Genomic DNA, 25,498 nt, shown 5'->3' on the forward strand with positions numbered 1-25,498 from the left:
TATTATTCATCGTTTATTTTACAAATTTTACAGTCATTTTTGTAACCACGGCGACATCATCCCTTTTTATTTCGGGTCTGGCGATGGTTACCGCGGCGACAGCTCTCAAATATCTCGACAACAAACTACTTTGATGGCGATGTGTGCGTTAATGTGTGCTGAGGATTAATGGTAGCTTAGCATGTGGCGAGAGAAAGGCAAGGTCACGTGACCGCGAGCGCAGGCCCCCATTGGATGTTTTTTTTTTTATGTTAATTCAAGTTTAGCGTGTTTAAGTTGCTACTTAAATGTTGTTTTTTCTCCCCTCCAGTGGTTGTCCCCAAATGTCTCTAAGGTGACTACAGATGTCACTTCCTGCGCAGACAGGAAGCGGAGGCTGGGTGGCGGCAGAGCGACAAAGAGCGAGGAGGAGGATGTTTAGCTGCTGATGGACAAGATGGCCGACGTGTCTTTCGCCTTGTCGAAGAAGATGGACGCCTCCTTGGTGGCCTTCAGTTTGACGTGCGCCGCGCTCGGCGAACCTTCCGCCGCGTTCCGCTGGCACGCCTTGCAGCAGCAGCAGCAGCAGTCCACAAAGGCCCGCCCAGCGCCTGCGGGAACGCGACACAGCCCCACCGCGCCGTCAAATACAGATAAAAATAGGCCACGCCTTCAAAAATATATGACAAAGCTAACATATTAACGTTAGCATGCTAACAGTTAGCTTGCGTCAAGTACAAAAATGTATGACTCCGAGCTGTATACCTTCAAAAATGTATAAAATAGCTAACATGCTAATGTTAGCAAGCTAACTGTTAGCATGCGTCAAGTACAAAAATGTATGACTCTGAGATGTATACCTTGAAAAATATATAAAAAAGCTAACATGCTAACGTTAACATGCTAACCGTTAGCATGCATGAAGTGCCAAAATTAATGACTCTGAGGTATACTTCAGAAAAATGTACAAAAAAGCCAACATGTTAACATTACCGTGCTAACGGTTAGCATGCATCAAGTGCCACAATTGATGACTCTGAGGTGTATTTCAGAAACACATAAAAAAGACAACATGCCAACAGTTAGCATGCGTCAAGTACAAAAATGTATGACTCTGAGGTGTATATTTTCAAAAATATATAAAAAAGCTAACATGCTAACGTTAGCGTGCTAACAGTTACCATGCATCAAGTGCCAAAACTGATGACTCTGAGGTATATTTCAGACATATATAATTAAGTTAACATGCTAAAATTAGCGTGCAAAGAGTTAGTGTGCGTCAAGTATCAAAATGTATGACTGAGGTGTATACCTTGAAAAATATATAGAAAAGTTAACATGCTAACGTTAGCATGCTAACAGTTAGTATGCATCAAGTGCAAGAACTGATGACTCTGAGGTATACTTCAAAAATATATAAATAATTTAACATGCTAATGTTAACGTGCTAACAGTTAGCATGCGTCAAGTGCCACAATTGATGACTCAGATGTATACTTCAGAAACATATAAAAAAATCCAACATGCTAACAGTTAGCATGCGTCAAGTACAAAAATGTATGACTTTGAGGTGTATACCTTCAATAATATGTAGAAAAGCTAACATGGTAACATTAGCATGCTAACAGTTAGCATGCATCATGTGCCAAAACTGATGACTCTGAGATATACTTCAGAATTATATAAATAGGTTAACATGCTAACGTTAACGTGCTAAAAGTTAGCATGCGTCAAGTGCCAAAATGTATGACTGAGGTGCATACCTTGAAAAATATTTAGAAAAGGTAATATGCTAATGTTAGCGTACTAAAAGTTAGCATGCGTCAAGTGCCAAAATTGATGACTCTGAGGTATACTTCAAAATATATAAATACTCTAAAATGCTAACGTTAACGTGCTAACAGTTAGCATGCGTCAAGTGCCACAATTGATGACTCTGAGGTGTACTTCCGAAACATATATAAAAAAGCCAACATGTTAATGTTAGCATGTGTCAAGTAAAAAAATGTATGACTCTGAGGTGTATACCTTCAAAAATATATAAAACAAACTAACATGCTAATGTTAGCATGCTTCAAGTGTTAGCATGGTAACAGTTAGCATGCCTCAAATACCAAAATGCAAGACTCTGAGCTACATACCTTCAGGAATAAATAAAAAAGCTAACATGCTAACGTTAGCATGCTAACAGTTAGCATATGTCAAGTATCAAAATGTATGACTCTGAGGTGTATACCTACAAAAATATGCAAAATAGGTACCATGTTCTATCATTAGCATGCTAACAGTTAGCATGCCTCAAGTTCCAAAATTGATGACTGAGGTATTTCTCAGAAATATATATTTTTAAAAGCCAACTTGTTAACAATAGCATGCTAACAGTTAACATGCCTCAAGTACCAAAATGTATGACTCTGAGCTGTATCTTTTCAGGAATGTATATATAAAAAAGCTAAAATGTTAATGTTAGAATGCTAACAGTTAGCATGTGTCAAGTATCAAAATGTATGACTCTGAGGTGTATACCTTAAAATTTAAAAAAAAAAACATTAGCATGCTATCAGTTATCATGGCTCAAGTGCCAAATTGATGACTATGAGGTAAACTTCAGAATCACATTTTTTAGAAAGCCAACATATTAACAATAGCATGCTAACGGTTAGCATGCCTCAAATACAAAAATGTATGACTCTGAGTTGTATACCTTCAAGAATATACAAAAGAAGCCAACATGCTAACAATTAGCATGCGTCTAGTGCCAAAAATTATGACTCTGAGATAGACTTCAAAAATATATAAATAAGCTAACACGCTAACAGTTAGCATGCGTCAAGTATCAAAGTGTATGACTCTAAGGTGTATACCTTCAAAAATATATTAAAAAGCTAACATAACAATGTTAGCATGCTAACAGTTAGCATACCTCAAGTACAAAAATGTATGACTGAGCTGTATACCTTCAAAAATATGTAAAAAAGCCAACATGTTACCAATAGCATGCTAACAGTTAGCATGCCTCAAGTACGAACATGTATGACTCTGAGCTGTATATCTTCAGGAATATATAAAAGAAGCCAACATTTTAACGTTAGCTTCCTAACAGTTAGCATGTGTCAGGACCAAAATGAATGACTCTGAGGTGTATATCTTCAAAAATATGTAAAAAATCTATCACGCTAACATTAGCGGGGTAAGAGTTAGTGTACCCCACCTTCCGCCCGATTGTAGCTGAGATAGGCGCCAGCGCCCCCCGCGACCCCAAAAGGGAATAAGCGGTAGAAAATGGATGGATGGATGCAGTTAGCATGTGTCAAGTACCAAAATGTATGACTCTGAGGTGTGTATATCTTAAAAAATATGCAAAAAACCTAACACGTTAGCGTGCTAACAGTTATCATGCGTCAAGTACCAAAATGTATGACTCTAAGGTGTATACCTAAAAAATATGTAAAAAAAACAAAAACCTAACACACTAAAATTTGCGTGCTAACAGTTAGCATGCATCAATTACTAAATTGTATATTTCTGAGTGGTATACCTTAAAAGATATGTAAAAAAAAACACCAAAAAAACTAACACGCTAACATTAGCATGCTATCAGTTAGTATGCGTCAAGTACCAAAATGTATAACTCTGAGGTGTATACCTTCAAAAATATGTAAAAAACCTAACACACTAACGTTACCTTCAAAAATAAATAAATGAGTTAACATGCTAAAATTAGCGTGCTAACAGTTAGCATGAGTCAAGTACCAAAATGTATAACTTTGAGGTGTATACATTTCAAAAATAAATAAATGAGCTAATATGCTAACAGTTAGCATGCATCAAGTAGAAAAATGAGGTGTACAGTGTATGCCTTCAAAAATATGTAAAAAAGCTAACACACTAAAATTAGCGTGCCAACAGTTAGCATGCGTCATGTACCAAAATGTATAACTCTGAGGTGTATACTTTCAAAAATATGTAAAAAAGCTAACACGCTAACGTAAGCGTGCTAACAATTAGCATGCGTCAAGGACCAAAATTTATATTTCTGAATGGTATACCTTAAAAAAATATGTAAAAATAACAAAAACTAGCAAGCTAACACTAGCGTGATAACAGTTAGCATGCATCAATTACAAAATGTTATGACTCTGAGGTGTGTACTTTAAAAACAAATAAATTAGCTAACATTCTAAAATTAGCATGCTAACAGTTAGCAGGCGTCATGTACCAAAATGAATAACTCTGAGGTGTATACCTTCAAAAATATGTAAAAAAGCTAACACGCTAACTTTAGCATGCTGAAAGTTAGCACGCTAACAGTTAGCATGCGTCAAGTGCAAAAATGAGGTGTATAGTGTATGCCTTCAAAAATATGTCAAAAAGCTAACATGCTAATTTAACTGTTAGCATGCTAACAGTTAGCATGCATCAAGTAGAAAAATGAGTTGTATAGTGTATGCCTTCAAAAATATGTAAAAAAGCTAACACGCTGACAGTTAAATTAACGTGTTAACAGTTAGCACGCTAACAGTTAGCATGCGTCAAGTGCAAAAATTAGGTGTATAGTGTATGCCTTCAAAAATATGTAAAAAAGCTAACACGCTGACAGTTAAATTAACGTGTTAACAGTTAGCATGCTAACAGTTAGCATGCGTCAAGTAGAAAAATGAGGTGTATAGTGTGTGCCTTCAAAAATATGTCAAAAAGCTAACACGCTAATTTAACTGTTAGCGTGCTAACAGTTAGCATGCATCAAGTAGAAAAATGAGGTGTATAGTGTATGCCTGCAAAAATACGTCCAAAGGCTAACGTGCTAACAGTTAGCACGTGTCGTGCCACCCACCTTGCACAAGCAGAGGAGCAGCACCGGCGTGACGGCGGCCTTGAGGAACAACAGGAAGTGATGCAAGAGCGCCAGCGTGGCCGCCGTGGCCTCGGAGACGGCGAGGTCGGCGTAGGTCAGCGTGATGGCGCACACGTGCTGGGGCAGCACGCAGGCGCCGTATACCAGCGCCAACGCCAGCAGCGTGCAGTTGAGCTGCTTCTCCGCCTCCTGCTGATGATGGCGCTTGTGGCCGGCGGCCTGGTCGTCGTGGTTACGCTGCTTCTGCGCCGAGCTGGAGTCGCTGTGGACGTTCCTGGTGGCCATCTGGCAGAGGACGGTGAAGAGCACCGGCAGGCAGAAGTAGCAACCAAACATCCACCACATGCGACCCTGGGGGGGCGACACAGGAACATCATTACCCTCAACTCCCCACTGACTTTTTACCTACGCTTTCACCCTGCGGCTAATCAAACAGTGCGGCTATTTTACGTGGAAAAATTCAGATTTCTGAAAATCGCAAGCCAAACTTTAATTTTAGCATTCTAACATTATACAGTATTTGAAGTTAGCATGCTTATGTTAGTAATGCTAACATAATGTTAGTATGCTGGATGTTAATATTAGCAGGCTAACAATGAACATGTCAAGCACCAAGCTATATGAGTCTGAGGCTTTCGGCAGGAAAACCGGCTGAAAAAGTTAGCACATTATTGTCATAGCATGCTAGCATACTGATATTAGCATGTGTCAAGCACCAAGCTATATGAGTCTGAGGCTTTGGGCAGAGAAACCCGCCGAAAAAGTTATCATATTACTGTCATAACATGCTAACAGTTAGCATGTGTTAAGCACTAAGCTATATGAGTCTGAGGCTTTTGACAGGAAAACCGGCTGAAAAAGTTAGCATATTACTGTCATAGCATGCTAGAATGCTAGCATTAGCATGGTAACCATTAGCATATGTCAAGTTATTTGACTGCACGGCGTTCCGCAGCAAAATTGTGTAAAGAAAGTAAGCATGCTAATGTTAGTAATGCTAACGTAATGTTAGTAATGATAATGTTAGTAAGCCATCGGCAGGAAAACCGACTGAAAAAATGTGTATATTAATGTCGTCGCATGGTAGCATGCTAAAAGTTAGCATGTGTCAAGCATCATGCTATATGAGATTGAGGTTTTCGGCAAGAAAACCTGCTGAAAAAGTCAGCATATTACTTTCATAGCATGCTAGCATGCTGATGTTAGCATGCTAACCGTTAGCATATGTGAAGTTATTTGACTATGAGGCGTTCCGCTGCGAAATTGTCCAAAAAAGTAAGCATGCTAAATTGAATAATGCTAACAATACATTAGCAATAAATGCTAACGTATTGTTAGTAATTATAGTGTTAGTATGCTGGATGTTATTGGCATGCTAACAGTTAGCATGTGTCAAGCACCAAGCTATATGAGTCCGAGGATTTTGGCAGGAAACACAGCTGAAAAAATTAGCATATTACTGTCATAGCATGCTGGTATTAGCATGCTAAAAGTTAGCATATGTCAAGTTATCTGACTCTAAGACGTTCTGCTGCAAAATTGTCTAAAAAAGGAAGCATGTTAGTAATTCTAACCTAATGTTAGTAATGATGTTAGTAGGCTTTTGGCAGGAAAACAGACTGAAAAAGTAAGCATATTACTGTCATAGCATGCTAGCATGCTAACAGTTAGTGTGTGTCAAGCATTATGCTATATGAGATTGAGGCTTTCGGCAAGAAAACCAGCTGAAAAAGTTAGCATATTACTGTCATAGCATACTAGCATGCTGATATTAGCATGCTAAAAGTTAGCATATATCAAGTTATTTGACTCTAAGCCATTCCGCTGCAAAATTGTCTAAAAAAAAGTAAGCATGCTAATAATGTTAGTAATGCTAATGTAATGTTAGTAATGATAATGTTAGTAGGCTTTCGGCAGGAAAACTGACTGAAAAAATTAGCATATTAATGTCGTAGCATGCTAGCATGCTAAAAGTCAGCATGTGTCAAGCACCAAGCTATATGAGTCTGTGGCTTTTGGCAGGAAAACCAGCTGAAAAAGTTAGCACATTAATTTCATAGCATGCTAGCATGCTGATATTAGCATGCTAAATACGTTAGCAATAAATGCTAATGTATCGTTAGTAATTATAGTGTTAGTATGCTGGATGTTATTGGAATGCTAACAGTTAGCATGTGTCAAGCACCAGGCTATATGAGTCTGAGGATTTTGGCAGGAAACACAGGTGAAAAAAATAGCATATTACTGTCATAGCATGCTGGTATTAGCATGCTAAAAGTTAGCATATGTCAAGTTATTTGACTCTAAGACGTTCTGCTGAAAAATTGTCTAAAAAAGGAAGCATATTAGTAATGCTAACGTAAAGTTAGTAATGATGTTAGTAGGCTTTTGGCAGGAAAACCGGCTGAAAAAGTTAGCACATTACTGTCATAGCATGCTAGCAGGCTAACAGTTAGCATGTGTCGAGCATCAAACTATATGAGATTGAGGCTTTCTGCAAGAAAACCTGCTGAAAAAGTTAGCATATTACTGTCATAGCAGGCTAGCATGCTGACATTAGCATGCTAACAGTTAGGATATGTCAAGTTGTTTGACTCTAAGGTGTTCCGCTGCAAAAATGTCAAAAAAAAAAGTAAGCATGCTATTATGTTAGTAATGCTAATGTAATGTTAGTAATGATAATATTAGTAGGCTTTCGGCAGGAAAACTGACTGAAAAAATTAGCATATTAATGTCGTAGCATGCTAGCATGCTAAAAGTTAGCATGTGTCAAGCACCAAACTAATTGAGTATGAGGCTTTCGGCAGGAAAACCTGCTGAAAAAGTTAGCATATTACTGTCTTTGCATGCTAGCATTTTGATATTAGCATGCTAACTGTTAGCATAGGTAAACTTATTGACTCTAAGGTGTTCCGCTGGAAAATTGTCAAAGAAAAGTAAGCATGCTAATAATGTTAGTAATGACAATGTTAGTAGGCTTTTGGTAGGAAAACTGACTGAACAAATTAGCATATTATTTAGTAGCATGCTAGCATGCTAAAAGTTAGCATGTGTCAAGCACCGAGCTATATGAGTCTGTGGCTTTTGGGAGGAAAACCCGCTAAAAAAGTTAGCATATTACTGTCTTTGCATGCTAGCATTCTGATATTAGCATGCTAACCGTTAGCATAGGTAAACTTATTGGACTCTAAAATGTTCCGCTGCAAAATTGTCTAAAAAAAAGTAAGCATGCTAATAATGTTGGTAATGACAATGTTAGTAGGCTTTTGGCAGGAAAACTGACTGAAAAAATGTTGCATACTATTGTAGTAGCATGCTAGCGTGCTAAAAGTTAGCACGTGTCAAGCACCAAGCTATATGAGTCTGTGGCTTTCGGCAGGAAACCCCGCTGAAAAAGTTAGCATATTACTGTCATAGCATGCTAGCAAGCTAACAGTTAGCACGTGTCAAGTTATTTGACTCCAAGGTGTTCCGCTGTAAAATTGCCTAAAAAATGTGGTGGGTGTGGCTTATATACGGGGGGCGGGGGGGCGTGGCCTCACCTGGTGGTACCTGAGCATCAGCGAGTGCAGGGAGTCGGGGAGGAGGAGGGAGAGCGGCGAGGAGGCGGTGAGGACGCAGGAGTCCACCGGGGGCCCCTGGGCGGGGGCGGCCCTGGCCAGCTGCCACAGGAAGAGCTCGGGGCCCGACAGCAGCAGGGCGGCCAGCCACACCAGCAGCAGCTTCAGCAGCACCGAGCGGCAGCGCTCCACTCGCCGCGTCTTGGGCTGCGAGGAGCTGGTGGCGGCGTGGAAGCGGTCGATGCCCAGGGCGCACAGCGTGAAGGACGTGACGCCCAGAGACACCACCTGCCGGAAGTTGAGAAAGGTGGCAAAAAATACTGAGAAAGTTGAGGAATGCTAATCAAACACTTATTTGGAACATCCCACAGGTGTGCGGGCTAATTGGGAACAGGTGGGTGCCATGATTGGGTATAAAAACAGCTTCCCAAAAAAATGCTCAGTCTTTCACAAGAAAGGATGGGGCGAGGTACACCCCTTTGTCCACAACTGCGTGAGCAAATAGTCAAACAGTTTAAGAACAACGTTTCTCAAAGTGCAATTGCAAGAAATTTACGGATTTCAACATCTGCGGTCCATAATATCATCAAAAAGTTCAGAGAATCTGGAGAAATCACTCCACGTAAGCGGCATGGCCGGAAACCAACATTGAATGACCGTGACCTTCGATCCCTCAGACGGCACTGTATCAAAAACTGACATCAATCTCTAAAGGATACCACCACATGGGCTCAGGAACACTTCAGAAAACCACTGTCACCAAATAAAGTTTGTTGCTACATCTGTAAGTACAAGTTAAAGCTCTACTATGCAAAGCGAGAGCCATTTATCAACAACATCCAGAAACGCCGCCGGCTTCTCTGGGCCTGAGATCATCTAAGATGGACTGATGCAAAGTAGAAAAGTGTTCTGTGGTCTGACGAGTCCACATTTCAAATAGTTTTTGGAAATATTCGACATCGTGTCATCCGGACCAAAAGGGAAGCGAACCATCCAGACTGTTATTGATGCAAAGTTCAAAAGTCAGCATCTGTGATGGTATGGGGGTGCATTAGTGCCCAAGGCATGGGTAACTTACACATCTGTGAAGGCACCATTAATGCAGAAAGGTACATACAGGTTTTGGAACAACATATGTTGTCATCTAAGCGCAGTCTTTTTCATGGACACCCCTGCTTATTTCAGCAAGACAATGCCAAGCCACATTCGGCACGTGTTACAACAGCGTGGCTTCGTAAAAAAAGAGTGCCGGTACTTTCCTGGCCCGCCTGCAGTCCAGACCTGTCTCCCATGGAAAATGTGTGGCGCTTTATGAAGCGTAAAATACGAGAGCGGAGACCCCGGACTGTTGAACGACTGAAGCTCTACATAAAACAAGAATGGGAAAGAATTCCACTTTCAAAGCTTCAACAATTAGTTTCCTCAGTTCCCAAACATTTATTGAGTGTTGTTAAAAGAAAAGGTGATGTAACACAGTGGTGAACATGCCCTTTCCCAACTACTTTGGTACGTGTTGCAGCCATGAAATTCTAAGTTAATTATTATTTGCAAAATAAAAATAAAGTTTATGAGTTTGAACATCAATATCTTGTCTTTGTAGCATTTTCAACTGAATATGGTTTAAAAGGATTTGCAAATCATTGTATTCCGTTTATATTTACATCCAATACAATTTCCCAACTCATATGGAAACGGGGTATGTAGAGCAGTGGTTGTCCCGGCAGGGGGTGAGAACCCTGAGATGAGGGGGGAAGGGGGCGTAATGCCATCTTTAGTGTTTGTAAATAACTCTCTTGACATATACAAGTAAAAAAATAAAAACATTCACTTTGGGAGGGGGAGTGAAACATTTTTAATTAGAGGATGTGGGCGCCCTAGTGGAGACCCGTGAGATGTCGGGAGGAAGGGGGCGTAATGCCATCTTAAGTGTTAGTAAGAACTATCTTGACATATACAGATAATGATAAAAACAATTCACTCTGGGGGGGGGGGGGCGTGAAAACAATTCATAAATAGAGGGAGTGGGCGCCCCAGGGGGGAGGGGTCCTAATGCCATTTTAAGTGTTAGTAAAGAATTATCTTGAGATATAGTGATACAAAAAATAAAAACATTCCCTTTAGGGGGGGCATGAACAAATGTCTTAAATAGAGGAGTGGGTGCCCCGGGGGGGACCGTGAGATGTCGGGGATAAGCGAGCGTAATGCCATCTTTAGTGTTTGTAAAGAACTATCTTGACATATACAGATAAGAAAATAAAAACATCCACTTTAGGGGGGGGGCGTGAAAAAAATCCTAAATAGAGGAGTTGGTGCCCCAGAGGGGGAACCGTGAGGTGTTGGGGAGAAGGGGGCATAATGCCATCTTTAGTGTTAGTAAAGAACTATCTTGACATATACAGATAAGAATAAATAAGCATTCACTTTAGGGGGGGCGGGAAAAAAATTCTCAAGTAGAGGAGTGGGTGCCCCTTGGGCGGGGGGCACCGTGAGATGTTGGGGGAGAGGGGGCGTAATGCCCTTTTTAGTGTTAGTAAAGAGCTATCTTGACATATACGGATAAGAAAAAATAACATTACCTTTGGGGGGGGGGGGGGTGAAAATATTTCTTAAATAGAGGAATGGGTGCACCCAGGGGGAGACCATGAGATGTCGGGGGAAGGGGGTGTAATGCCATCTTAAGTATTGATAAAGAACTATCTTGACATATACAGATAAGAAAAAATATACATTCACTCTAGGGAGGGCGTGAAAAAAATTCTTAAATAGAGGAGTGGGCGCCCCAGGGGCGGGCACCGTGAGGTGTTGGGGGAAGGGGGGCTTAATGCCATCTTTAGTGTTAGTAAGAACTATCTTGACGTATACAGATAATAATAATAAAATAAAATAAATCACTCTGGGGGGGCGTGAAAACAATTCAAAAATAGAGTGGTTGCCCCGGCTGGGGGTGGTAACCTTGAGATGACGGGGGAAGGGGGCGTAATGCCATCTTTAGTGTTAGTAAAAAACTATCTTGACATATACAGATAAGAAAAAAAATAATTCACTCTAGGAGTGTCGTGAAAACAATTCATTAATCGAGGCTTGGGTGACCCAGGGGGAGGGGCACCGTGAGATGTTGGGGGAAGTAGGGGTAATTCCATCTCAGTGTTAGAAAAGAACTATCTTGACATATAGAAATAAGACAATAAAAAACACTCTTTTTAGGGGGGGGGGACGTGAAAAAAAATCCTAAATAGAGGAATGGGTGCCCCAGGGGGTGACCATGAGATGTCGGGGGAATGGGGCATAAAGCCATCTTAAGTGTTAGTAAAGACCTATCTTGACATATACAGATAAGAATAAATAAGCATTCACTTTAGGGGGGGGGCGTGAAAAAAAACCTTACATAGAGGAATTGGTGCCCCAGAGGGGGCACCGTGAGGTGTTAGGGGAGGCGGCATAATGCCATCTTTAGTGTTAGTAAAGAACTATCTTGACATATACAGATAAGAAAAGATAAAGAGTCACTATGGTGGGGGCGTGGACATATTTCTTAAATAGAGGAATGGCGCCCCAGGGGAGGAACCGTGAGAAGTCGGGGATAGGGGGCGTAATGCCATCTTTAGTGTTAGTAAAGAACTATCTTGACACATACAGATAAGAAAAAATATACATTCACTTTAGGGACGGCGTGAAAAATATTCTTAAATAGAGGAGTGGGCGCCCCGTGGGCGGGGGCACCGTGATATGTAGGGGCAAGGGAATGTAATGCCATCTTAAGTGTTAGTAAGAACTATCTTGACATATACAGATAATAATAAATAAATAAATCACTCTAGGAGGGGGGTGAAAACAATTCATAAATAGAGGAGTGGGAGCCCCAGGGTGGGAAGGGGGGGCTAATGCCATTTTAAGTGTTAGTAAAGAACTATCTTAACATATAGTGATACAAAAATAAAAACATTCCCTTTAGGGGGGTGTGAACAAATGTCTTAAATAGAGGAGTGGGTGCCCCCGGGGGGGGGGGGGGGCGTGAGATGTCGGGGGTGAAGGAGCGTAATGCCATCTTTAGTGATTGTAAAGATACAGATAAGAAAATAAAAACATTAACTTTAGGGGGGCGTGAAAAAAAACCTAAATAGAGGAGTGGGCGCTCCAGGGGGGGCACCGGGAGATGTCGGGGTAAGGGGCCGTAATACCAACTTTAGTGTTAGTAAAGAACTATCTTGACATATACAGATAAAAAATTGAAAACATTCACTTTGGGGGGATGTGGAGGGCGTGAAAAAAATTCTCAAGTAGAGGAGTGGGTGCCCCTTAGGCGGGGGCACCGTTAGATGTTGGGGGAGAGGGGGCGTAATGCCATTTTTAGTGTTAGTAAAGAGCTATCTTGACATATACGGATAAGAAAAAATAAACATTCCCTTTGGGGGGGCGTGAACATATTTCTTAAATAGAGGAATGGGCGCAAAGGTGGAGACCATGAGATGTCGGGGGAAGGGGGTGTAATGCCATCTTAAGTATTGATAAAGAACTATCTTGACACATACAGATAAGAAAAAATATACATTCACTTTAGGGAGGGCGTGAAAACAATTCTTAAATAGAGGAGTGGGCGCCCTGTGGGCAGGGGCACCGTGAGATGTTGGGGGAAGGGGATGTAATGCCATCTTAAGTGTTAGTAAGAACTATCTTGACATATACGGATAATAATTTAAAAAAATCACTCTGGGGGTGGGGGGCGTGAAAACAATTCATTAATAGAGGAGTGGGCGCCCCAGGGGGTAAAACCGTTAGATGTCGAAGGAAGGGTGCGTAATGTCATTTTAAGTCTTGGTAAAGAATTATCTTGAGATATACTGATACAAAAATAAAAACATTCCCTTTAGGGGGGGGCGTGAACAAATGTCTTAAATAGATGAGTGGGTGCCCCGGGGGACCCGTGAGATGTCGGGGGTTAGCGAGCGTAATGCCATCTTTAGTGTTTGTAAAGAACTATCTTGACATATACAGATAAGAAAATAAAACATTCACTTCAGGGGGAGCGTGAAAAAAATCAGAAATAGTGGAGTTGGCGCCCCAGAGGGGGCACCGTGAGGTGTTGGGGGAGAGGGGGCGTAATGCCATTTTTAGTGTTAGTAAAGAGCTATCTTGACATATATGGATAAGAAAAAATAAAGATTCACTTTGGGGGGGGGGGGGCGTGAACATATTTATTAAATAGAGGAATGGGCGCCCCCAGGGGAGGAACCGTGAGATGTCGGGGATAGGGGGCGTAATGCCATCTTTAGTGTTAGTAAAGAACTATCTTGACATATACAGATAATACTAAAAGCAAATTCACTTTGGGGGGGGTGTGAAAACAATTCATAAATAGAGGAGTGGGCCCTCCAGGGGGGGGACTGTGAGTTAACGGGGAAGCGGGCCTAATGCCATCTTTAGTGTACGTAAACAAATATCTTGACATATACAAGTATGAAAATAAAAACATTCATTTAGGGGGTGGGGCGTGAAAAAAGTAAGTCCCCTTAGGGGGGGAGCGTGACAGATAACACTTGACAACCACTGGCTTGACTTGACCACTTGCCAGTTAAGAACGCGACATGGGCGTGTCTACCTGTAGATCCTGGCCCCAGCCCCGCCCCCTTTAGTAGAGCCCACCCCCTGGAAGCCCCGCCTACCTCCATATAAGGCACCATGCGGCAGGTGACGTCGCCCAGGACCCTCCTGTGGGTGAGCTGGTTGAGGAGGACCACGGGCAGGCACAGCACCAGGACCAGGAAGTCCCAGAAGGCCATGCTGGCCAGCAGGTAGTTCCAGGAAGACCTCATGTAGAAGTTGTTCCACACGATGCACATCACCGCCATGTTTCCCACCACGCCCAGTGCCAGCAGCAGGCCGGCCGCCAGCAGGATGGCGTAGGCGGCGTAGGCGGCGCCCGTCAGCGGGAAGAAGGGGTTGAAGAGTCCCCGGTCTCTGCTGGCGTTCCTCCCGCCCTCCGTCCAGTTGGACAGCGAGCTGACGTGCGGCGGCGTCACCGAGTCGTTCTCGAAGGACTGGCTGAAGGTGGACTGTTGCTCGTCTTCGTCGGTGGCGCCCCGAGCCGGGCGCCGGAGCTGCTCACGGTCTAGGTCCAGGACCTCCACCAGGTCGGGGCTCTGAGCCCCGCTGAGGGTTCTGCTGGGCGTGAGGAGCAGCGACGCCAACACCAACAGGACCGCGGTCCACGACGGCGCCCATGGTGCTGATCCGCTTCGGTCCTCAAGGTCGGCAGGAAGTTCTCACCAGAAGTTCTGATGTGATTTTTTTCCGGTCCAAAGTTCTTCTCTACTCATCCATGAGGGGCCCGAGCGGAACCATGGGTGTCCAAGTCCTGTTGGAGCTGCTCCCTTTTTGGGATGGAGACAGCAGAGTGACTGCGGGTCCGGACTACGTGGGACAAGCGGGAGTCAGGGAGCACACACACGCGCGCGTGCACGCGTCCAGGTTTTGTCTGGAGTCTGGCGCCCTCTACTGGTCATTCAGTTTTTTACACCAGGGGTCACCAACCTTTTTGAAACCAAGAGCTACTTCTTGGGTACTGATTAATGCGAAGGGCTACCAGTTTGATACACACTTCAATAAATTGCCAGAAATAGCCAATTTGCTCAATTTACCTTTAATAAATACATTTATATACCGTATTTCCTTGAATTGCCGCCGGGGCTCTAATTAATTAGAACCTCTCTCACTCCTGCGCTTACCAAAGGCATGCGGTAAAAGTAAGCATGCGCTAATTAATTTAAAACCTCTTCTCACTCCGACGCTTATTAAAGGCATGCGGTAAAAGTAAGCATGCGCTAATTATTTTAAAACCTCTTCTCACTCCTGCACTTACCATAGGCATGCGGTAAAAGTAAGCATGCGCTAATTAATTTAAAACCTCTTCTCACTCCTGCACTTACCAAAGGCATGCGGTAAAAGTAAGCATGCGCTAATTCATTTAAAACCTCTTCTCACTCCTGCACTTACCAAAGGCATGCGGTAAAAGTAAGCATGCGCTAATCAATTTAAAACCTCTTCTCACTCCGACGCTTATTAAAGGCAATGCGGTAAAAGTAAGCATGCGCTAATTATTTTAAAACCTCTTCTCACTCCGGCACTTACCAAAGGCATGCAGTAAAAATTTGAGTGTGATGTAAGCTTGGTACTTAAATCCTACTGAATAGCTCTTAATCTTCTTCCCTTTATGCGATTTCAAATTACCGGTATTGAAATCTGCCTCCTCCATTTTGACAGGACGTCACGAGTTTGACCAGGCGGTAATTTTAAGCATGCGCTAATTATTTTGCGAAGCGAGTTTGACCCGGCAGTAATTCAAGGCAGGGCCTGCGGCGATTCAAGGAAATACGGTATATAAAAAAAATGGGCATTTCTGTCCGTCATTACGTCGTAAAATTTTTTCCTTCTACGGAAAGTTTTTTTGTAGGGAAAAAATGACGAAAAAAACACTTAATTTGACTTTTTAAAAGAGGAGAAAATAGGAAAAAAAAGGAAAATTAAATTTTGAAACATGGTTTATCCTCAATTTCGACTCTTTGAAATTAAAAATTCAACCCCAAAAAAATGAAGAGGAAAACTTGCTAATTCGAATCTTTTTTGAAAAATTAAAAAAATAATTTATGGAACATCATTAGTCATTTTTCCTGATTAAGATTAATTTTAGAATTTTGATGACACGTTTTAAATACGTTAAAATCCAATCTGCATTTTGTTAGAATATATAACAAATTGGACTAAGCTATATTTCTAACAAAGACAAATCATTATTTCTTCTAGATTTTCCAGAACAAAATATTTAAAAGAAATTCAAAAGACTTCGAAATAAGATTTAAATTTGATTCTACAGATTTTCTAGATCTGCCAGAATTTTTTTATTTTTATTTTAATCATAATAAGTTTGAAGAAATATTTTACAAATATTCTTCGTCGAAAAAACAGAAGCTGAAATGAAGAATTAAATTAAAATGTGTTTATTATTATTTACAATTAAAAAAAATACTTGAATTTTGATTTAAATTGTCAGGAAAGAAGAGGAAGGAATTTAAAAGGTGTTTTAAAATCCTAAAATCATTTTTAAGGTTGTATTTGAAAGCAGCAAAGTAAAAAAAAATGAATGAATTTATTCAAACAAGTGAAGACCAAGTCTTTAAAATATTTTCTTGGATTTTCAAATTCCATTTGAGTTTTGTCTTTCTTAGAATTAAAATGTCGAGCAAAGCGAAACCAGCTTGCTAGTAAATACATACAATTTAAAGAATCGAGGCAGCTCACTGGTAAGTGCTGCTATTTGCACCGCGTTGGAGACCCTTGGTTTACTCACACATAACGTTATATTTAGATTTTTTTTCCCGCTCTACCTTCCACATTTTTCACCCGATTTAAACTGTTCCAACCTCAAACTGTTCAGCCTATTGGGGAATCGCGGGATTTCCCTTGACTAATTAAAAAAATTCCCGGATTTCCCCAAATTCCAGGTTCTCCGGGACATTTTTCCCATTCAAATTGAATTGGCTCTTTTTCAAACTTCCACCATTTTCACATTTTTCAACCGATTCAAACTATTCCACCTTCAACACATTCCATTCACCCCAGACATTCAAACAACCATTTTTCCACATTCAGCAAATTTCTAGGAATTTCAGTTTTGTTTTTTTGAAACCTTATCTCCAACCTTTTTCGTTTGATTACCCCTTTTCCTTTTTTCATCCCATTTCAACTGATCCACAGTTAAACACTTTTTCTTAGTCAGGACAAAAAAACAAGTTGACATGATGTAAACATTTCCGGTTTTCCTAAAATTCCAGGAATTCCCTAATAACATTTCTCAACTAACTACTTTAACATTTTTGGACCGATTTAATCAATCCTAACATCAATTATATATATATATATATATATATATATATATATACATATAGATATATATATATATATATATATATATATATATATATATATATATATATATATATATATATTTACACATACATTATTACGTATATATCTATATATGTTTATATATATACACATATATATAGATATTTATGTATATACATATGTAAATGTGTATATATATATATATCTATATATGTGTGTGTATATATATATATATGTATATGTACGTGTATATATATATGTATGTATGTGTCTGCATTTATATATATATACATGTATGTATATAAATGGGTTGTACTTGTATAGCGCTTTTCTACCTTCAAGGTACTCAAAGCGCTTTGACACTACTTCCACATTTACCCATTCACACACACATTCACACACTGATGGAGGGAGCTGCCATGCAAGGCGCCAACCAGTACCCATCAGGAGCCAGGGTAAAGTGTCTTGCTCAGGACACAACGGACGTGACGAGGATGGTACTAGGTGGGATTTGAACCAGTGACCCTCGGGTTGCGGACGGCCACTCTTCCACTGCGCCACGCCGTCCCTGTACATGTATATATACATGTATATATACATGTATATATACATGTATATATACATATATTAATACGTATATATATATATATGTTTATATATACAAACACATATATATCTATACATATGTATATGTATATAGAAGTATCTATATATGTGTGTGTGTATATATATATGTGTGTGTGTGTATATGTGTATATATATATGTGTGTGTGTGTGTGTGTGTGTATATATATATATATATATATATATATATATACATGTATGTGTATATATGTATGTGTGTGCATATATGTATATATACATGTATGTATGTATATATATATACATGTATATATGTAGATATACATTTTTATGTATGTATATATCCATATATTAATATGTATATATATCTATATATGTTTATATATATATATGTGTATAAACATATATATATATATATATAAACATATACAGACATATATACATATATTAATACGTATATATATATATATGTTTACATATATACACACACACATATATATATTCATATATGTATGTATAAACATATATATATAAATATACATACATATTTATATACATGTATACAAACATATATATAAATATATATTAATACGTATATATATTTATATATGTTTATATATATACACTCATATATATGCATATATATATTTATATATATATGTTCATGTATACATGTATATATAAATATATATATAAATATATATAAATACATATATACACATTATTCTGAACACTGCTGAGGATAACCCGCTTCTGTCTTTAAAAACTAGTGATCCCTCTGTTTCTAACTTTAATCCATGGTCCTTGAAAGCACCACAATCATGTGGTATGAAATGCAAGAGTTTACTCTGAACTTGTCCCATGCTGTCATATATTTGTATACGTCTTCATGCTGGGATTGCAGCTACCAGGGGCCATTTTTGTATTTTGCAAAGGGCCGTTACAATCTTATTTTTTCACTTTGACAGCAAAATAACTTTTATCTCACCTTTACAAAAGGCCATGCGGCCCTCTAGTGGTTATGGCCCTAAACTGCATTGAGCAGCGTTTTTTTTTAATAAGGGCCACGTCACAGTCGTCGTGACTTGTAACAATGAATACTATGTCAATATAAATATGTTATGATTGGCCTAATGATTATGTTACAACTGTGCATTTGGAAAAAATCTATAGCTTTTGCGGTTAAAAAAAACAACAACCTGGCATTTAACGATAACATTTATTTTTCGTTGTCTGTGCAAAGCCGGCAATCCAAAAGATTGTAAGCCAGTCTGGTATCATCGGTATTGTCGAAATTACCCCCTTCCCTCAGCGACAGCTTCAGTGATGTAAACAGGGACCTCCCAAATAAAAAGACTAGGAAGCATGCGGGGCTGGACTTTTAGAACGTAGCTTGGATCTGTATGTGACGCTTTGCTGGCATCGTGGCGTGGTTGCGCTCTCTCGTGGGTGCAGCGGAGATGGAACACAGCGTGAAGGTAGGAATGATGATGTATTTATAACACTATAAAACAGACTAGGAACCAAAACACTTGCACGAAGGCACTAACCAACAAAACAAACAGAACTAGCACAGGAGCTAGAACGAACTAAGAACGCTAGCATGTGAGGTAGGGAAATAAAAAAAGGAATAGCGTGGGAGCTAACAAGTACAAGAATAGTATTTACCAAAATGCGGGAATGCGACGTCACCTGTTGCGTGTAAAGCAAACTAGAGTCCGAGAATGAAGGCAAGCAAAGGCGCGCTTAAATAGAAAGGATAATCAAGAATCAGGTGCGTGTGAAAGACAAGTCAGGTGGCACAAATGGGTAACTATAGAAACAGGAACAAAACAGGAAGTGCCACCGGGAACTAAGGGAGTCAAATAACAAAACGATATACCGAACAGAACCTAAACCAGAATATGACATGATCCAAGTCCTGGATTATGACACTGTAACTAGAATACAGCCCAAAACATGTGTCTCCTCATTGAGCCAAATTGAACTCTGTCTCTGCATGATTCCTTGCTTATCGTCTGTTTAATAAACATCATCAGTGTTCGAACCTGACAGATTACCAGCGGATATATTCTTTTCTTATTGTGTTAAGCAATGTCAGCTAAGATTTATCAGAGAGCCGGATGCAGTCATCAAAAGAGCCACATTTGGGTCGAGAGCCATAGGGATACTCCCCAACCCTCACGGAATTTCCGGGAGACTCCCGAATTTCAGCGCCTCTCCCGAAAACCTCCCGGAAGAAATTTTCTCCAGCTCCATGCGGACATGAGTGGGGACAGCCTGTTTTCACGTCCGCTTTCCTGTTATATAAACAGCTTGCCTTCCCAATCACGTTACAACATCTACAGATTTTTTATAAAAAACTGCACACACAAGGAGACAGAGCAGAAGAACAAGGAAGTTACAGCCATGGCGACGCCGTCTGTAATAGAGTGATTCTATGTTGTCTGTTGCCATCTCCTGATGAATGTTGGCTATAGCGTTATGGGGTTGCTTTTTGATTGGCCAACGATTTACATGGTGTTGTGCACCTGACGGCAAGTCACTCTCGCCAGCACGCAAATGGCAAAACAAAGGTTACTCAAATAGTGAAAGGTAAGTGTTGTTTTTTTTTTTTTTGTAACCAGCAAGTAGAGTACAGTTAGTAGAACAACTGTGTTTTTATTACTGTGTATTTCAGGGGTCGGGAACCTTTTTGGCAGAGAGAGCCATGAAAGCCAAATATTTTAAAACGTACTTCAGTGAGAGCCGTATATTTTTTTTAACACTGAATACAACAAAATGCGTGCATTTTTAAGTAAGACCAACATTTTACTCCGGCTTCCTCCCACTTCCAAAGACATGCACCTGGGGATAGGTTGATTGGCAACACTAAATTGGCCCTAGTGTGTGAATGTGAGTGTGAATGTTGTCTTGTCTATCTGTGTTGGCCCTGCGATGAGGTGGCGACTTGTCCAGGGTGTACCCTGCCTTCCGCCCGATTGTAGCTGAGATAGGCGCCAGCGCCCCCGCGACCCCGGAAGGGAATAAGCGGTAGAAAATGGATGGACGGATGGATGAGTCTCTTGTTCTTTTTAATAGCATTGTTATTCTGGAGCTAACCTATAATAAAGAAAATGCCTCTTACCATTGATACATCTTCTTGAACAGGTGCGGTAGAAACCGGATGGATGGATTAAAACGCATGAAGTGAAGTGAATTGTATTTATATAGCGCTTTTCTTTAGAGACTCACGGCGCTTTTACATAGTGAAACCCAGTATCTCAATGTTTATTTATATAGCCCTAAATCATAAATGTCTCAAAGGACTGTACAAACCATTACGACTACGACATCCTCGGAAGAACCCACAAAAGGGCAAGGAAAACTCACACCCAGTGGGCAGGGAGAATTCACATCCAGTGGGACGCCAGTGACAATGCTGACTATGACAAACCTTGGAGAGGACCGCAGATGTGGGCAACCCCCACCCCCTCTATCTGAGAAAGTTTTATATTTTGAACGTTATTTTTAACACTGTGATTATTAATTATTCATTACTTGCCGTGTTATCCGAGAGCCGGATGCAGTCATCAAAAGAGCCACATCTGGCTCTAGAGCCATAGGTTCCTTACCCCTGGTGTATTTGATAGGTGCCGTCTGAAATTCAACTATGTATTTTATTTATATATATAATAAAATAAATATATATAGCTAGAATTCATTGAAAGTCAAGAATTTCATACATATATATATATATATATATATATATATGAAATATATATGAAATATATATGAAATACTCAAGTTGGTGAATTATACCCGTCCCCTTTAACCACACCCCCCGCCCAAACCACGCCCCTCAAACACGCCTCCTACCCAACCTCAACCACGCCCCGCCCTCCCGAAATCGGAGGTCTCAAGGTTGGAAAGAATGGTTCCCTACCCCTGCCCTAGATTGTGTACCTAGTGAAGTGACCCACTAGAAGCTGCACTTCATATTTCGGCCACTAGAGGTCAGTGTTTATCTGCGAGCAGGGACGTCAAAGGAGGTCAGGGCTTCAACACGCAAACAGCCTGGCGTGTCACGTGTTCTTTGACTTCCTGTGACGCGGCGGCCGTCTTGGACGCCCCCGTCCCGGTGTATCCACAGCACCCAGGGGTGGGTGGACGCGTCCATGCACGGCGGCCTCTCTATAGCGCGCCACTTCCATATAAGGGCATTCCTCTCTGCCTTGCACCTGTTAAGGGGGGTGCAGTGGAAAATGTTGGAGCGTGAAAATTCCATCTTTCCGTCAAATCCTGCTTAAGTCCCTCAAAGCTGCTCGTCCTCTCGGCTTGGCGTGCGTGGGGGACACGCAGTCCGTGAAAGGAGTTTTTTTTTTCCTACTGAAACCCACTACTACCCACCATGCAGTCTGATTGTTTATACATCAATGATGAAATATTAACATTGCAACACATGCCAATACGGCCTTTTTAGTTTACTAAATTACAATTTTAAATTTCACGCGAAGTATCCTGTTGAAAACGTTGGTATGATGACGCTTTAATCGCATAATTACACAGTATTCTGGACATCTGTGCTGCTGAATCTTTTGCAATTTGTTCCATTAATAATGGAGACGTCAAAGAAGAATGCTGTTGGTGGAAAGCGGTGGATTGCGGCTGCCTTTGGCTACCGAAACACAGCCGGTGTTTCTTTGTTTGTTGTGAAGCTTTAGCGAACATGTTTCTCCACCACACGTCAACCAGCAAGATTTTGGATAAAAAAATTGTGATATTAAGTCGGCTCTTACCGGAGACTTGTGCGGAGTTAGCGTCCTCCTGCAGCAGCTGTGAAGTGAAGTGAATTATATTTTTATATAGAGCTTTTTCTCAAGTGACTCAAAGCGCTTTACATAGTGACACCCAATATCTAAGTTACATTTAAACCAGTGTGGGTGGCACTGGGAGCAGGTGGGTAAAGTGTCTTGCCCAAGGACACAACAGCAGTGACTAGGATGGCACAAGCGGGAATCGAACATGCAACCCTCAAGTTGCTGGCACGGCCACTCTACCAACCGAGCTATGCCGCCCCTGTCAAAAAGGCAACCGTGATTTTGGCTCCTCCATTGGCTTCTCTCAGAGACACTGGCGGTCACCGCAGCCTTCCGACTTTCAGGTATGACTTTATAATCTCACTACAACACTAGTAACACGGGGCGGTATAGCTCGGTTGGTAGAGCGGCCGTGCCAGCAACTTGAGGGTTGCAGGTTCGATTCCCGCTTCCGCCATCCTAGTCACTGTCGTTGTGTCCTTGGGCAAGACGCTTTACCCACCTGCTCCCAGTGCCACCCACACTGGTTTAAATGTAACTTAGATATTGGGTTTCACTATGTAAAGCGCTTTGAGTCACTAGAGAAAAGCGCTATATAAATATAATTCACTTCAACAATAAGCAGATAAGGTATTTTCCAGAATTCCATCCATCCATCCATTTTCTACCGCTTATTCCCTTTTGGGGTGGCGGGGGGCGCTGGCGCCTATCTCAGCTACAATCATGTGTCTGATGTATGACTTTATAATCTCACTAAAACACTATTAACACAATAAGCAGATAAGGTATTTTCCAGAATTCCATCCATCCATTTCCTACCGCTTATTCCCTTTTGGGGTGGCGGGGGGCGCTGGCGCCTATCTCAGCTACAATCATGTGTCTAATGTATGACTTTATAATCTCACTAAAATACTATTAACACAATAAGCAGATAAGGTATTTTCCATAATTCCATCCATCCATTTCCTACCGCTTATTCCCTTTTGGGATGGCGGGGGGCGCTGGCGCCTATCTCAGCTACAATCATGTGTCTAATGTATGACTTTATAATCTCACTAAAACACTATTAACACAATAAGCAGATAAGGTATTTTCCAGAATTCCATCCATCCATTTCCTACCGCTTATTCCCTTTTGGGGTCGCGGGGGGCGCTGGCGCTTATCTCAGCTACAATCATGTGTCTGATAACATCTGAATCGCTCACACTGCCATTGCCTTTTTTTTCCTCGTAGTGCTTCACTCTAACTTTCCTCATCCACGAATCTTTCATCCTCGCTCAAATTAATGGGGAAATCGTCGCTTTCCCGGTCCGAATCGCTCTTGCTGCTGGAGGCCATCCATCCATCCATCCATTTTCTACCGCTTATTCCCTTTTGGGGTCGCGGGGGGCGCTGGCGCCTATCTCAGCTACAATCATGTGTCTGGTAACATCTGAATCGCTCAGACTGCCATTGCCTTTTTTTTTTTTTTTTCCTAGTGCTTCACTCTAACTTTCTTCATCCACAAATCCTTAATCCTCGCTCAAATTAATGGGGAAGTCGTCGCTTTCTCGGTCCGAATCGCTCTTGCTGCTGGAGGCCATCCATCCATCCATCCATTTTCTACCACTTATTCCCTTTTGGGGTCGCGGAGGGCGCTGGCGCCTATCTCAGCTACAATCATGTGTCTGATAACATCTGAATCGCTCACACTGCCATTGCCTTTTTTTTTTTTTTCCCCCTAGTGCTTCATTCTAACTTTCCTCATCCACGAATCGTTCATCCTCGCTCAAATTAATGGGGAAATCGTCGCTTTCTCAGTCTGAATTGCTCTAGCTGCTGGAGGCTATGATTATAAACAATGTGAGGATGTGAGGAGCCCTGCAACCCGTGACTTCACGCGCACATCGTCTGCTACTTCCGGTACAGGCAAGGCTTTTTTATTAGCGACCAAAAGTTGCAAACTTTATCATGGATGTTCTCTACTAAATCCTTTCAGCGGAAATATGGCAATATCGCGAAATGATCAAGTATGACACATAGAATGGACCTGCTATCCTCGTTTAAATAAGAAAATCTCATTTCAGTAGGCCTTTAAACTTTAGTCATCAACACAGCGCCCCCCGCTGGGCCGACATGTGTACTGTTGTCTTTTCTGAACTGTTGCAAAACTTCTTTTTAACGCCAACAATGTCCTTCTTTCATGGCTTGGACAACTTCCTACTGTTGCTAGGCAGACTTCCATCCGTGAAGAAGACTTTTGACCCACTGAGCTGACCCGTCTGCTACATACAACATGAAGAAAGTCTCTCTTCTTCTTCTTCTTTCTTTTTTTTTTTAAGTGACGCCTTCTGATTTATAGAGTCTTTTTCTCTTCTCGACACACACATTCGTGTATTTCTGACCTTCTTGAGACCACCAAATAATGCCTCCCTCTTTAGGACCACCCTTTCTAGATATACAAACCCCGTTTCCATATGAGTTGGGAAATTGAGTTGGATGTAAATATAAACGGAATACAATGATTTGCAAATCCTTTTCAACCCATATTCAATTGAATGCAATACAAAGACAATATATTTGATGTTCAAACTCATATATTAAATTTTTTTCTGCAAACAATAATTAACTTATAATTTCATGGCTGCAACACGTGCCAAAGTAGTTGGGAAAGGGCATGTTCACCACTGTGTTACATCACCTTTTCTTTTAACAACACTCAATGAACGTTTGGGAACTGTTGAAGCTTTGAAAGTGGAATTCTTTCCCATTCTTGTTTTATGTAGAGCTTCAGTCGTTCAACAGTCCGGGGTCTCGGCTGTCGTATTTTACGCTTCATAATGCGC

General features: G+C 41.0%; 1 protein-coding gene across 1 annotated transcript; it reads right to left on the reverse strand.

The window, feature by feature from the left end:
• LOC133554005 (G-protein coupled receptor 37-like 1) lies at positions 1–22,141 on the reverse strand. Its single transcript, XM_061902328.1, has 6 exons — positions 21,943–22,141; positions 14,731–14,802; positions 14,055–14,653; positions 8,377–8,682; positions 4,814–5,185; positions 1–590 (listed from the first exon to the last, which is right to left on the reverse strand). Exons 1-6 carry the CDS (start codon positions 22,139–22,141, stop codon positions 492–494), a joined length of 1,647 nt encoding a protein of 548 aa, XP_061758312.1. The 3' UTR covers positions 1–491.
• Between the last annotated feature and the right edge of the window lie 3,357 nt (positions 22,142–25,498).

Source organism: Nerophis ophidion, linkage group LG06 (assembly GCF_033978795.1).
Source record: "Nerophis ophidion isolate RoL-2023_Sa linkage group LG06, RoL_Noph_v1.0, whole genome shotgun sequence".
Classification (NCBI taxonomy): Eukaryota; Metazoa; Chordata; class Actinopteri; order Syngnathiformes; family Syngnathidae; genus Nerophis; species Nerophis ophidion.

Bases quoted from the DNA above. Each gene is read 5' to 3' on its own strand.
- LOC133554005 (XM_061902328.1), bottom strand. From the start codon at position 22,141: ATGGAATTTTCACGCTCCAACATTTTCCACTGCACCCCCCTTAACAGG. The intron at 14,803-21,942 runs GTGACACGCCAG...TGTCCCACGTAG, and splicing joins CACAGGAAGTCAAAGAACAC to TCCGGACCCGCAGTCACTCT. The intron at 8,683-14,054 runs GTAGGCGGGGCT...AACTTCCGGCAG, and splicing joins GCATGGTGCCTTATATGGAG to GTGGTGTCTCTGGGCGTCAC.